At 42.5% G+C, this 14,480-nt stretch overlaps 1 protein-coding gene across 14 annotated transcripts in view; it reads left to right on the forward strand.

The window, feature by feature from the left end:
• Positions 1-11,036, forward strand: part of GRAMD2B (GRAM domain containing 2B) — a 112,446-nt gene extending 101,410 nt beyond the window's left edge. For 4 of the 14 annotated variants that reach the window (XM_082724924.1, XM_082724914.1, XM_082724921.1 and 1 more), the window contains 7 exons: positions 321-432; positions 981-1,103; positions 1,797-1,884; positions 2,790-2,894; positions 6,488-6,581; positions 7,240-7,320; positions 9,798-11,036. In XM_082724924.1, coding sequence (XP_082581050.1) covers positions 321-432; positions 981-1,103; positions 1,797-1,884; positions 2,790-2,894; positions 6,488-6,581; positions 7,240-7,320; positions 9,798-9,839 — 645 coding nt within the window. In that variant the 3' untranslated portion in view covers positions 9,840-11,036. Of the gene's footprint in view, positions 1-320; positions 433-980; positions 1,104-1,796; positions 1,885-2,789; positions 2,895-6,487; positions 6,582-7,235; positions 7,321-9,797 lie in introns of all 14 variants that reach the window. The other 10 variants (XM_082724923.1, XM_082724927.1, XM_082724925.1 and 7 more) reach the window with 5 other exon arrangements.
• Positions 11,037-14,480: the final 3,444 nt, after the last annotated feature.

A 14,480-nucleotide genomic window follows, 5' to 3' on the forward strand; every position in this document is an offset into this window, starting at 1 on the left:
GCGCCGATCACTTTTTCTCATGACAGAATGCTAATGAGACTTTTCCAGTTGGACCCTGGAAGCTTTTTCAATCATCAGCAGTGCTTTTTCTAAACATTTGTTGTTTCAAACAAGTTGGCCACTGTTGATAGGATTTTAACGGCCCAGAAAAATCTGTTTGGTCACCAGATACTCTGATCTGTTGGGGAAATCCCAGGGGTATGGGGTAATCCTCCCTTCTTTATCAGTATTTTATAAGTGAGGCCCAAGTGTGGGGGTTACAGAGGCCTGCCTGTTTACTGAGGGGAATTGGACTCTGTACACTGCCTTGTTTCCTTCAGGATTTCAACGATGAATTCTCAGATCTGGATGGAGTGGTTCGACAAAGAAGGCAAGACATGGAAGGATACAGCAGCTCTGGTTCTCAGACTCCCGAATCTGAGAACTCTCGAGGTCTGAGAAATTTCTGTATGTTACCTAAAGTATACAGATATCCTCATCTCACACCTATAAAACAAAACAAAACCAACAAAAACCACCTTGCCAATCAGGAAGGGACTAATTAACAATTAAAATTCGATAAGAGACTCTGGAGAAAGGGTCGTTTGAAAGTTTCAGGGAAAAGAATTGTCTGCTTGGTTAAAAAAAATTTCTTTATACACATTTAATAAATCTCTTAAATTGACATCATATTAGGGCAGTTCAGAGAGAAACACACAAAATGTTTTGTTTTGTTTTACTTCTTCTTTCAATCATATTGTTCACTGTTCTAGCTGAATGGGCCCAGTGAGTTAGTGGGCTAAGGACAGACTGTCCTTGTATCATTTTCTTACTTCTGAAGCATTGAATTTCAATACCTAACCACTGAACCAACTTGTGAGAAGATCCATTTATATTCTCAGCCATTATGCATGTTGTGAGGTTAATTTGCTTTGTGGTTGATGCTGTGTTTTTAAATGCACTGGGAAGGAAACTTAGCCAGCCCCATTTTGGCTTGATAGATTTCCATGTGACAGAATCCCAGACAGTTCTGAACGTCTCCAAGGGAGAAACAAAACCAACCCGGGCAGATGCCCATGTGAATAGAGTGCCTGAAGGAAAAGCCAAGAGTCTCCCTGTACATGGTAAGGAACAGAATGTCTTGGGTAAGGGAGTGTGGTAGTCATCAGCTTGTAACTTTTCAAGGACCCCCATATATCAGGGGCCCCTGGGTGGCTCACTTAAGCATCCCACTCTTCGTTTTGGCTCAGGACATGATCTCAGAGTCCTGGGATCAATCCCTGCATTGCCCTCCGTGCTCTGTGGGGAGTCGGCTTCTCCCTCTCCCTCTGCCCCTCCTTCTCACTCAATAAATAAAATCTTCAATAAAAAATAAAGGGCACCCATATTTCAGTTTATGACTGCCTTTCATATTCCCACCCCTCCTTTCCTACTGTAGGTCTTTGTTCTGTGCATATTAATTCATGCACTCACTCAACAAACATTATCCAGTTTTGTGCTTTATTGTGAGGGATACAGAGGTGACTTGTCTTCCTGGAGGTCCCTTCATTATTTATAGTGTCTTGAGAATGTTACTCAAAAACTGGTGATGAAACTCAAATTAAATTATTTTGCTTACTTAATAAGTATTCTAATAGCTGTTTACCAATTATACTGATATGAGAGCAAGGACAGACACCTGGAAGGCTTCAGTGTTTTCTTCAGTGTCTATTATCCTGGAATAATTACCTCTTTCAAGTACCTCTTCCCTGCAGGGACTTTGTTGGATGAAGGAGGTGTGTTGTAGTTTTTAAAACCATTTTTTCTTCTCCCAACAGGTCAGTCAGAAACCACTGGAGTCCTACACAAATTCAAGTTTCAGACATGTACGACTCTCCACCATATTCTTATATTTTACGCAATTGTGTAAGTAGATGAATTTACTATGAGTGACTTAAAATCATTCATTTCTCTAAAAGAACAGTCTCACGGTTCAAGAGTCCTTGTAAATCTCAGTTGTCTCTCATGTGACCCATATCTTACCTTTGACCGTTTTGTCTCCTATTCCAACATTTTGTTTTCCTTAGGCTTAGGTTACATTTTCCTATTCATTCCCTTATTTAAATAAATGGAAGGAAGGAAGACCAAATTGGGCCAATTCCAGCAGAGGACTACGTTATGAGTGGATACTATTAGTAAGAAAACTGTTCTGTGAATGATGAAGCATCTCTGGCCTTACTATTTATCTTCTCATCTATCCCATGTTCTCTGGACATAGGCCAAAACAACTTCAAAATACCATCATCCCTTTTACTGTGAAAACTCTGGCATAACTTGAAGACCTTTCCTCCTCAGCTTCCAGCCTTTAACCAATTGTTTTTCTGAAAATAGGCGGACCCAGTTCTAGGTTCTCCTTACTACCAGGGAGAATGTGCCCAGTTTGGTTTCCAGATAAAGAAGGGAACTTGTGAGTCACCAGAGAACGAGACTGGGGGCTCACTGGCCAGGCCCTCCTAGTAAGGGACACAGCACCGCAGGGGAGGAGCACAGGCTTGGTAATCCACCTTGGGCATAGCCTTGAGGGACCCTAGTAGAATGGCCATTGTTTATAAATTGAGGAACCTGGACCAGAAGGTTTTAAATCCTATTTTCGCTCTCAAGTTTTGTGACAAGCCATCAGCCTGTTGAAAAAAAGGCCTTTTTCAAGTCTCTCTGGCAAGTTAATTTTGGAAAATACCTTGCCTTAAAGATACAACACTGGCCCTGAGTTGATAGTTTTATGAATGCCAGTTCATGAACCTATTAAGAATTTCTCTTTTATCCCTTTCCAGTGTCTGTGCACTAATCATCTCAACCTTCTACATGAGATACAGAATTAATACTCTGGAGGAGAGGCTGGGGTCACTAACCTCCATCGTGGACACTCATCATCAGGAGTAAGACGATTCCCTCCCGTGCTATCATCTGCTTGCTCCTGAGACTAGTCTAATGTTGGGCGCTTACCATCCTTCTTAGCAAATGTGAACTGAGGTTACATTCCATAGGAGACATTTTGTGAAGTGCATCCAGGGGCGATAAAGGGGTGGGTGGGAGGGTCCTAGAAATGAATGCCTGGATTCTGAACTGTTCTTGCTAGAGTGTTGCCAGATTATCAAGAAACATGCCTGATTTTACATTATCTTGTTCTGGTAGCCCAAGACTCAGCTGTGACCTTGGCCCACTTAGTAAAATATACCAGTTTATCTTACTAAAATGGCAGTGAGTGAAGACACTAATAGGAAAGAAGCAATTCAAATAACTCAGCTCATTTATCACATATTAACTCTTTACATTAACTCATATATTCACAAAATTCTTGAGTACTTTTAAGATCTCTGTGACCAGAAATTAGCTGAATACATCTGTGAAGATTTTCTATCTCACCCACTCAGAGCTCATTCCTTCAAATCCATATACATAAGGATTTTGATCCATTACCAAAAAGTGAAACAAATTACTCCATGTTAGAAAGCATACTTGTAACCCAAGTTTCTTTCTTTCTTTCTTTTTAAACTGTTGGGTTTTTCTTTTTTAGTTTAAGTAATCTCTACACCCAACATCAGGCTCAAACTCATGACCCAGAAATCAAGAGTCACGAGCTCTTCTGAGCCAGCCAGGTGCCCAACTCAAGTTCTACAAGTAGTGATACTCATTTACAGAGTTTATACCACCTGCTAGAGACTCTATTAAAATAGATAACATGCGGGGTGCTTGGGTGGCGTAGTTGGTTAAGCAGCTCAGGTCATGATTCCAGGGTACTGAGATCAAGTCCCACATCAGGTTCCCTGCTCAGCAGAGAGCCTGCTACTCTCTCTCCCTCTGCCTGTCACTCTGCTTACTTGTGCTCTCTCTGTCAAATAAATAAAATCTTAAAAAAAACAAAATAAAACAAACAAACAAACAAACAAACTATATATATATATATATGTGCAATTCTCTCTTTTTATGTTCACCACAACTTTTTAAAAAGATTTTATTTATTTATTTGACAGACAGCACCATAGCCGTTTAAGACAACTTTTATTCCCATTTTACAAATGAGGAAAACTAAGACCCAGAGAAATAATTTACTGTCATACAGTTTATAATAAAATCAGGTCTCAGATGCAAGTCAGTATGACTACACGGAGGACAGGCTTTCCCATCTACCAGTGGCTTGGTTGTGAGGAACAGCCTAGGAACTGGATTAGGCTGTAGAGAGTGTGCTTCAGAATCATCTGATGGCTTGTTAAAACAGACTGCAGGGCCCCTCCCCAAAGTTTCTGATGCACTAGAATGGAGGGCCCAAGAATTTGCATTTCTGTCAAGTTCCTAGGTGATGCTGATGGTGCTGACATGGGTCTATACTTGGAGAATTACTAGATAATACCATTCTAGGGCCTCTTTATGCTCAAATAATGACCTAAAGTCTCGTTCTGTGGCTTACATGTCTGCTGGCATACAGGTTCTTTCTGAACTATAACATATACTTTTGAGCCAATATAGTGGAAACATAAAGAACAGTCTAGAATAGATTTATACCCTGCCCTTACTTTCTCCCTTCTTGTTCAATATGCTAACATACTTAGGCCAGAGTAATATAGTGTGCCCTCCTAGTTCACTATCATATACAGGATTGGTTTTTTGTTTTTGTTTTTGTTTTCTTTAAAAGGGAGAGATCACAAATAGGCAGAGAAGCAGGCAGGGCGCGGGGGGGGGGGGGGCAGGCAGGCTCCCTGCTGTGCAGAGAGCCTGATGTGGGGCTCAATCCCAGGACCCTGAGATCACAACCCGAGCCGAAGGCAGAGGCTTAACCCACTGAGCCACCCAGGCACCCGAGGGTTGGTTTTTTATAACAAAAATGTACCTTATGTCTGATTTTATCATTTTGTTAACTTGGTGATGATGAGGGGGAAACTCCCACTAAAAAGAACAAAGGGAATATTCATTCCACTATTTACTCAACATGGGGCTTCTGAGTGGCTCAGTCATTAGGAGTCTGCCTTTTGCTCAGGTCATGAACCCAGGGTCCTGGAATTGAGCCCTACATTGGGCCCCCTGCTCAGTGGGGAATCTGCTAATCGCTCTCCCTCTGCCTGTCACTGTCCCTACTTGTGTGTGCTCTCTCTCAAATAAATAAAGATTTTGTATGTATTTATTTGATAGAGAAGGAGCACAAGAGTAGGAAGGGTCAGAGGGAGACGCAGACTTCCCTGAGCAAGGAGCCTAATGCAGGACTTGATCCAGGACCTGGGATCATGACGTAGGCCGAAGGCAGGCACCTAACCAACTGAGCCAACCAGTTGCGTATAAATAAAATCTTAAAAAAAAAAAAACACGAAACAAGAAACAACCCAGGAAGAAGTAGTGTAAAGAATCATCATTTAAAGGAAAAATCACAAAGATTATGACATGGGACCAAGAACACCCATGATGGGAAGAATATGTTCATAAAGTGATTTATAAGACCTGAGCCTAAGCTTCCTTTCACCAAGGTGATCCAGCCAGGCTGCCCCATAGCTGGATCCACACTTGTAAGTGGGTCGGTTTGTGGTTGCAGAATCCATTCCTTTTACTGGCTTTGTCGGTGCATCAGTAGCCTGTATGCTCTCAGAATTTCATGTTGATCCATCAGTTCCATGGGTCTCCGTTCTCTCTAGACACTGACAGATTCCCATTCAGCTTCCTGTCTGGGATCTAAGATTTTGATGGTATGGCTCAGGGATACAGAAAGCTGTTTGTTTTTAGTACTAGTATACAGAAAAACATCTAATTCCTTTCTTAATGTTTAGAGGATCCTTAGTCATTCACCAAGTACCTGTGTTAAATAATTAGACCCATCACTGCCATCTAAAACCTTAATGGCTAAATAAATAACAGCCAAGAAATATGGAGAAGCTAGAGACCATGGTTCTTAACCTTAACATGAAAATCTGCTCAAAGGCGTTAGACCACTTCTCCAGGAAAACGTACACACAGTGCTCAATTTCCTACAGTTTCAGCTGGTATGGGACCCCACTGAGCCCTGGGGAAGAGCCTATGCTGTAAATACTTGAAACGGTACACAATGAATCCACGTTCCCTTGTAAGACAAGGCCAGCTCCATGGGCATGGCAAATCCCAAACTAGAAAAGTCTCGCATTTGAGCAGCAATTTGACTAAAATTCCTGTGTAAATAAATGGTCTCTCCTCCAAAAATAAGTCTGTGACTGAGAAGAGCAGTAATTCTTGCTCATTTCTGGTCTGGTGGGGACAGCAAGGATATTCGAGGTGAACAAGAGGTCTAAGAAGCCATGTGCTGGAGCACTTTTTTTGGTTCGGAAGCCAAGGTACAACACGGCCACTTCCACAAAAACAGGTTAAGAGATGTCCAGCCTTTCCGATGTTAACAAGTGAAATGCTCACGCCTGGCGACTGTAACCCAGTTTTCTATACAAATAAATTTTAAATGTGTTCATTCCACTTCCTTTGCCACCGCTGCACATAATCATTTTTCTCTTTGTTCTTACAGACAGACAGCACCATCCGGCCTGGGGTCACAAGTACAATTAAATGTGGAGGTCCTCTGCCAAGAGCTGACGGCTAACATAATGAAATTAGAAAAGGTGACTCACATATTTCCTGGGCTGGGGTGAGAGCCGTGGTGTCTGCTGATGGCGAGACAGCACGGGTCACGCACACAAACACCGGCACGGGTAGCAAGCAGCCTCTGTGAGCAGAGCCAGCCAGGGAATGTCACTGTAAATGGGAAAAAGAGTATTTTTTTTATTTCCACCCAGAAACAGATTTCAGTCTCACCCTCCGTGTGGGTATGTCTTTGGCTTTTCCTCCTTAGAAAGATTTCTCTCTACCACAAGGGCCCGACGGCCAGTGACCACTGACACAGGGCTCAGTGGAAGGGACACAGCAGGAAGTGTCCTCACCACAGAGTGGGCCCCAGCCCCACCCAGGCCGATGGTTGCCATCCGTGAAATACTGTGTTCAGTCTGTTGGAACCCCTGCCAGATGGATGTCACTGTTCTGTCTGGCAGACAAAGAGTCCCAAGTTTCCGAGTAACTCGCTCGAAGAGACACACAGAGAAAGTTGGCAGATCTGGAATGTGAACCAGGTCTGATTCCACTGTTGTGTTTGCTGCTCCTCACAGGCCAACCTGAGGCCTCGCCAGTAAACCTCTGATGTACATTTACCCTCTAGAATTATCTAACAGTGTGGCAGTTTTCGAGCTGATCTGTCCTAAAACCTGTGTCATTCTTCGAAGCCAGGAGGAGGGCGGACAGGAAGATTGGCACAGGAGAACCGGCCCAGAATTAAACCTAACTAACATTTCTTCACCTCTCCTTCCGGTATGTCCCTCTCTTCCATCTGGTGGTTTGTTTCTGCCCTAAACCTTAAGGAACGGTTTCAGGTACAGGGGTTCCGTTTAGACTGTTACCACAAATGCCCAGCGTAGCTCTCCCTAACAGTGCAGTTATGTTTACCTGGTAAGAAATGTGAAATACAAATTAGCCAAATGATGTTGGTTTCACTAAACTAAATGGTGGTTAGCACTCAGTTACTGAAGGATTGAGAGCCAAGGAGTTTCCAAAGTTCTGCTTGAAACTGAAGGATGACCTAGAATTCCTACTGAATCTATGGACAAACTTGGAAACTTTTCCTCTTCTTAATCCAAAATCATCCTGGAGAAAGTCGGGTGTAGCCACGCAAAGAGTTTTCTTTTCTAAAATGGAAGTTGCTGAGAGTTGAAGAGATGTTTTTTATAAGTGCCCCGCCATACTTACAGACGTCAGGCTTCCACACTGGCCTGGAGAACAGGTTGGTCATCATTCTCCATCCAGTTGCTCACACTGGTACGCAAGGGCATTTTGGGGCTAGAAGCACCCAAATTCCTGCCCATCCCCTTTTGTACTCCCTCCCGCTCTGGTGCCAGACCCAGCTAGGGCACCCCACGCTGTAATGAAGGACAGAACCTGTCCACAGAACCTGTCCACAGGGGGCAGACATACATGGCTGCGTCTCCTGCCTTCCGCCTCAGCTTCTTCTAGAGCCCAGCTCCTCGGCTCGGAGGCCTGCACTCCCACCAGAAACCTAGGTCCCGAAGCAGCAGTAGTAAAATAAGTGGAGTTGCGCCCCCGTGCTGTGTGGACGTTCTAAAAGTTGTAAGCTGCCCACACAGCTGAAAGGACTCTGGGCATGAACAATCCTGCTCTGGCTCACAGGTCCGCCCCGCTCTGCAGAGGCTGTCTGCAGCGGGGGGCGCAGACTCGAGGTGCACTCACGGCTGCCCCACCCCCAGCTTTTACTTCCAGGTTTCTGTCTTTGGAGGTGTGTTTTAGATATTTTGATTATCATGGACTTTATGTCCTTTCTTTTTCTTCCTTCGTACACCTGCTTTTCTGTTTACCTCCGGTCCTGTGGAGTAGGTAGGAAAGACAGGACAGAGTACCAGGGTGGGGACGAAGGCAATGCCTCTTACAGGTCATGAGATAAATAAGTAAACTTATTGTATGAGAGCCGCAAATGACATTCATGGCGGAGCAGAAGCCGCAGACCTCTGTTTTCACCCTTCGTCTGCCACTGAGTATGTGGCTGATCTCCCAGTTCGTGTGTGAAACCTGTGTGTGGTGGCGGAGGGCACTGAGGGGAGCACCTGTGAAGTTCCCGGCACAGACGTCCTAGATGCTTTGCTCCTCACCAACCCTGGGTGCCTGCAGGACATCACAGACTGGTCTATAGAAATAGATAGGGGCTCAGGGGGTTAAAGCCTCTGCCTTTGGCTCGGGTTATGATCTCAGGGTCCTGGGATCGAGCCCCGTGTTGGGCTTTCTCCTCGGCAGGGAGCCTGCTTCCCCCACCTTTCTCTCTGCCTGCTTGTGATCTCTGTCAAATAAATAAATAAAATTAAAAAAAAAAAAAAAAAGGAAGTAGATACTACCTGGGGCACCTGGGTGGCTCAGTCAGTGGAGCATCTGACTCTTGTTTTCAGCTCAGGTCATGATCTCCAGGTGGCTCGATGGAGCCCCATATCCGGCTCAGTGGGGAGTCTGCTGGAGTTTCTCTCTCCCTCTCCCACCTTGTGCTTGTACTCGCTCTCTCAAAAAAAAAAAAAAAAAGAATCTGTATATATATATATAAATACACACACACATATGTATATACATACATATATATATTCATTTTATACACACACACACACACACAAACACGTGTGTGTGTGTATCTTTTTTTTCATGGGATTCCCCACTCCCATCACCATACTGCTTGTTGAGAATTCCTTGCTTAGAATTCCTGAAAGTTCACTTACTCAGCAAATATTTACTGAGCACATTTCTAATGCCCAACACTGTCCTGTGGTCTCGAGATCCAAAGATATGTCACGGACCTGGGCCTGTGAAACTCAGTCTTCTGGGAAATGGGTAATATCTCGTAGGAGTGTTCAACTTTGATGGTTTGAGTCAGACACCACAGGACACACATGCTCCATAAGGCTCAGTTTCCCATTATCTGTATTTAGGTCACACTTGGTGCTGTGAAGGCTTTTTGTTCTTTTCCTTCCATCTGATTTCTTTTGGTCTCTCCTAACATTTGCATCTTTGTGCCACTCTTCGTTTTTAGCCCCCCCTTTTTTTTTCATCTTAAAGTGGATTATCAACAGAGTTTATTTCCATTAAGCAGCATTTGCCTGATCTCCACTGAATGTGGGAGCCGCTTTTTATTCAACGTAGAATAGATGAATCTCAGACATTATCCAGATCATGGCAAATGGGCTCTTGGTAGAAGCCATTCTATTTAGGAACAGGAACTTCTCTCTTGTTATTTCCAGATACAAAACAACCTCCAGAAGCTGCTTGAGAATGGTGACTGACAGACCGGGTCAATCGTTCAGGCCGACATGATACCTCGCTCGCGCGTCCCTTTGGAGAAGGTGCTCCCCGAGGCATTCTGGTGGAGCGCTCCCTGCTGGCCAGAGGAGCGGGCGGACCAGCATCCCCAGCCATGTTTGCACTTGGAGGTCTCCAGCTCAGGAAGGGGGGGAGGGGGAATAATTCTGGTTCCTGTGCAATAAACATTGACCCTGTCTCTCTGAGGAAGTTTTCAGTGCTGCTGCCCGAACAAAACAGACCCAGGTCTGGAGGTCTCTGGAAGGGCCTGGTGGACACTCTCGGGTGATTATGGTGCCACGGTTCTCGTGACTGTATCAGCAAACACACTCCACTCCGTGCCTTTTTAGTCCTTTCTGTGCTCCTTTTCTCTCCTTTACACCCCTCTGAACCAGCGTTCCAACGAAGGGAGAGATCATGTGCCAAAAACCTGATACGGTCCTTTCAAGAATGAGCCCTGGTTCTCCAAAATAGACTTGCCTCAAAGAACACCAGCATTTTTTTTTTTCTTTTCCGCCCTTCTGCTGTTCTGTTCTGCTTTAAATCACCCTGCATATCTTCTCAATTCAGTACGGACAAGAATATCACAAAGCAGATTAAAAGTACCCCGTTTATGTTGTGCTTTGTTCCTGTAACTAATACTTAATTGGACTGATCGTCACCCGGCCCAGATCAAGAATCTATGACCGCATGCAACTGAAGTACTAAATTAAACTTACTCAAAACCAAAACTAATCTTTAAACCAAAAAGTACAATATGATTTGATACTGGATGAAAAACCCTGAATTTTTAAGTTTATAGGTGGATGATGTTAGTTTTGAAACAGGCTGCCTGCATGGAATGCTGAAACCCCTCCCAGCACGACAAATGAATGCTTCTCTCTTGCTGACCAGAAGAAGTGACTGGCGGTTTCCTAACTTCTATTTACCATATGGGTTGGCTGGTTTTTATTAATTATTTAGGTACCATAAGATCTGTAATATAAATGATACTCTGTTTCTATTGGCAATGCATTTTATAATCATTTCTATGAAATGTACTTTGTTTAATCAGATAAGCTAATAAATGAATTGGTTACATCATTTATATTTGTTAGCCTGTTGGACAAGAACTGTGCCTGGTGCACCACCCCTCACCCCCGGCTTTTAATAAATACTCATTGGCTAAAATGCCCTGCTAACACTGTGTTCTGTCCGTTTGTAAACTCATTTAACTAAGACAACGTGGCCTTTTTAACTGCTTCTCCCCTCCTCTCTACTATTTCCAACTCACCCATACTTCTGTCTTCCCAAGTATCCATTAAAAACTTAAAAATAATTTTAAATTCTGGGGTGGCAATGATACAGGGGAAAGAAAATGAACTTTTAAATCATAAAAATAATGCTTTATTCTTGGGTTCATGCTTTATAAGTTGTGTGACCTGGAGATCTTTGTCCTTTTCCCCCATTTTATGTATGTGACTAAAAATACCAACAAAAAGTGTCACTGAGAGGATCAAATATGATATCTCTAGAGCCCATCAGTGTCATGCCAATAGTATACTCCCATAACAAGGGCCATATTCATTATTTTTCAAAATGTTCTCATGTCTGACATTCCAGTTTCATAAAAGTTCTAAGTCAGTATAGTCCAAACCCATTAGAAATTCAAGAATGGGTAAACTACCTACACCTATACAGAGAAATTTTACAACATATGAAAAGCTTTGTATGCCCAATGTATTATATTAAATACCCAATGTATTAAAAGGTTTAAATTTCACAGTAAAGAAAACAAAACTAAAAGGCAACCTTCAGAATAGGAGAAGGTATTTGCAAATAACACATCCAATAAAGAGTTAGTACCTAAAAAATATAAAGAACTTACACCCCCCAAAAGAAGACATCCAGATAGTAAACAGACACATGAAAAGATGTTCAACATCACTGACCGTCAGGGAAATGCAAAGAAAAGTACAGTGATCCATCACCTCACAACTGTCAGAATAGCTAAAATAAAAAACACAAGACACAACAGGTGTTGGTGAGAATGTGGAGGAAAAAGAACCCTTGTGCACTGTTGGTGGGAATGCAAACTGGTGCAGTCACTCTGGGAAACAGTATGGCGCTTCCTCAGAAAGTTAAAAATACAACTACCCTATGATTCGGGAATCACACTACTGCATATTTACCCACAGTGGATATAAAATGACTTATTTCAAAGGGATACATGCACTCCTGTTTGTAGCAGCATTATTTACAATAGCCAAATTACGGCAGCAGCCCAAGTGCCCATTGAAAGATGAAGAAGTGATAGATACAGAGAGACAGTGATGTATGAGAGAATAATACGTATATATCATTGTGTGTATACTTAACAATGGAATATTATTCAGCTATAAAGAGGAATGAAATCTTGCTATTTGCAATCACATGGATGGAGCTAGAGGGTGTTATGCTAAGTGAAATAAGTCTGTCACAGAAAAACAAAACCACCTGATTTCACTCATATAAGGAATTTAAGAAATAGAAGAACAAAGGGAAAAAATAAAACAGAGACACCAAGAAAAAGACTCAACCCCCAAGAACAAACTGATGGCTACCGGAGGGGAGGTAGATGGGGGGAATAGGTGACACAGGTGATGAGGATTAAAGAGTACACTTGCCAAAAAAAAAAAAAAAAAAGGTCTGAATTTCAGGAATTGGTAATCTCTCTAGGAATTTATCCTGAAGCAATAGGCAGAGATCTAATCTAAGATTTATATGCAAGAATATTCTTTGAGAAATTATGACTGCAAAATATTACAGATTTTAAGCATTCAATAGCAGAACAATTAAATCATAGAACTATGGAGAACTGTCAAACTATTGTCTAAGAATGGCATCAAATATACCATTAAAATGTGAGGCACAAAACTATATGGTATGATCATAATTTCTGAAGAAATTCCTATATATGTGTGTCTATACACATATATATGTACATACGGAAGGACACACACACTGACATTGCCTATCTTCTCTAAATTTGGTACAATGAGCAGTTACTACCTTTTTTTAATCAGAGAAGTTGATCAGAAACATTACATGGCTCTCAGCAGGGAATGAGATCTTACTATTGTGCCCACCCTGCCCATAACACAGCCCCTAGTTCTGTACCACGAGCGCCTTCTTTAGTTGTCATTCCAACATCCACCACAGTTTTTTCCCAAAGAGAGAACACATCATTTTTAAATATAGTGACTATTTTTGCTCTGGATATGCTGTTACTTGGTGTTTTGTTTTGTTTTGTTTTACTTTTGTTTTTTCTTTCTCATTAGTAGTTCCTAAATCTAAATCTGGTACAGATGGGTCTGAATGATGTCCATATGCCTGTCCAACATGCAGGTCATATGGCTACTTATTAAATCCAAGGAAGCATGGGGGAGTAAGCATCTGGGATTTTTCAGCCTCTACCACCGAGATTAAAAATGTAGGGAATTCTGGGCGCCTGGATGGTTCAGTGGGTTAAGCCGCTGCCTTCGGCTCAGGTCATGATCTCGGGGTCGTGGGATCGAGTCCCGCGTCAGACTCTCTGCTCAGCAGGGAGCCTGCTTCCTCCTCTCTCTCTCTCTGCCTGCCTCTCCGCCTACTTGTGATCTGTCTCTGTCAAATAAATAAATAAAATCTTTTTAAAAAATAAATAAAATAAATAAATAAATATGTAGGTAATTCTATGGGGCGCCTGGGTGGCTCAGTGGGTTAAGGCCTCTGCCTTCAGCTCAGGTCATGATCCTAGGGTCCTGGGATCAAGCCCCATTTCGGGCTCTCCACTTGGCGCGGAGCCTGCTTCCTCCTTTCTCTCTGCCTGTCTCTCTGCCTACTTGTGACCTCTGTCTGTCAAATAAATAAATAAAATCTTTGAAAAAAAAATTAGGGAATTCTAAAGTAGAAAAGAGTTCCAGACGTTGAGCCGTCCCAATAACAGCAAATGTCCAGCATATACCTTAAGTTTTAAAACTTCAGCATTACCTTTCAGAAAAAACAACAACTTAAAAAGAGATTAACTGGTTGTATTTCTACTTCTGGGCATCCTAATATATATTTCATCATTTATGATGAAATATATACTATTTGGATGAGCAGAAACCAGCAACTTCACATAAACTAAAAATGCAATTATTATTGACCTCTCAAGCTTTGTGAATATTTAAGATACTTTCCTACATAGACTCTACAACACTCCAAGACATTTCCCAGGTATTCATTTATGCAATTCTTTGAAAACATCACAGATGTATTTTCCTTTAAGATTTTATTTTTAGGGGCGCCTGGGTTGCTCAGTGTATTAGAGCCTCTGCCTTCGGCTCGGGTCATGATCTCAGGGCCCTGGGATCGAGCCCCGCATCGGGCTCTCTGCTCAACGGAGAGCCTGCTTTCCCCTCTCTCTCTGCCTGCCTCTCTGCCTATTTGTGATCTCCATCTGTCAAATAAATAAAATCTTAAAAAAAAAAAAAAGGATTTTATTTTTTATTTTTAAATAATCTACACCCAAAGTGGGGCTTAGACTCACAACCCTGACATCAAGAGTCCCAAGATCCTCCGCCCAAGCCAGCCAGGCACATTTGTTTTTTTGTCTTCCACAACTCATCCTAATTCATAAATTC

Source organism: Mustela nivalis (assembly GCF_964662115.1).
Source record: "Mustela nivalis genome assembly, chromosome: 3".
NCBI classification, from domain to species: domain Eukaryota; kingdom Metazoa; phylum Chordata; class Mammalia; order Carnivora; family Mustelidae; genus Mustela; species Mustela nivalis.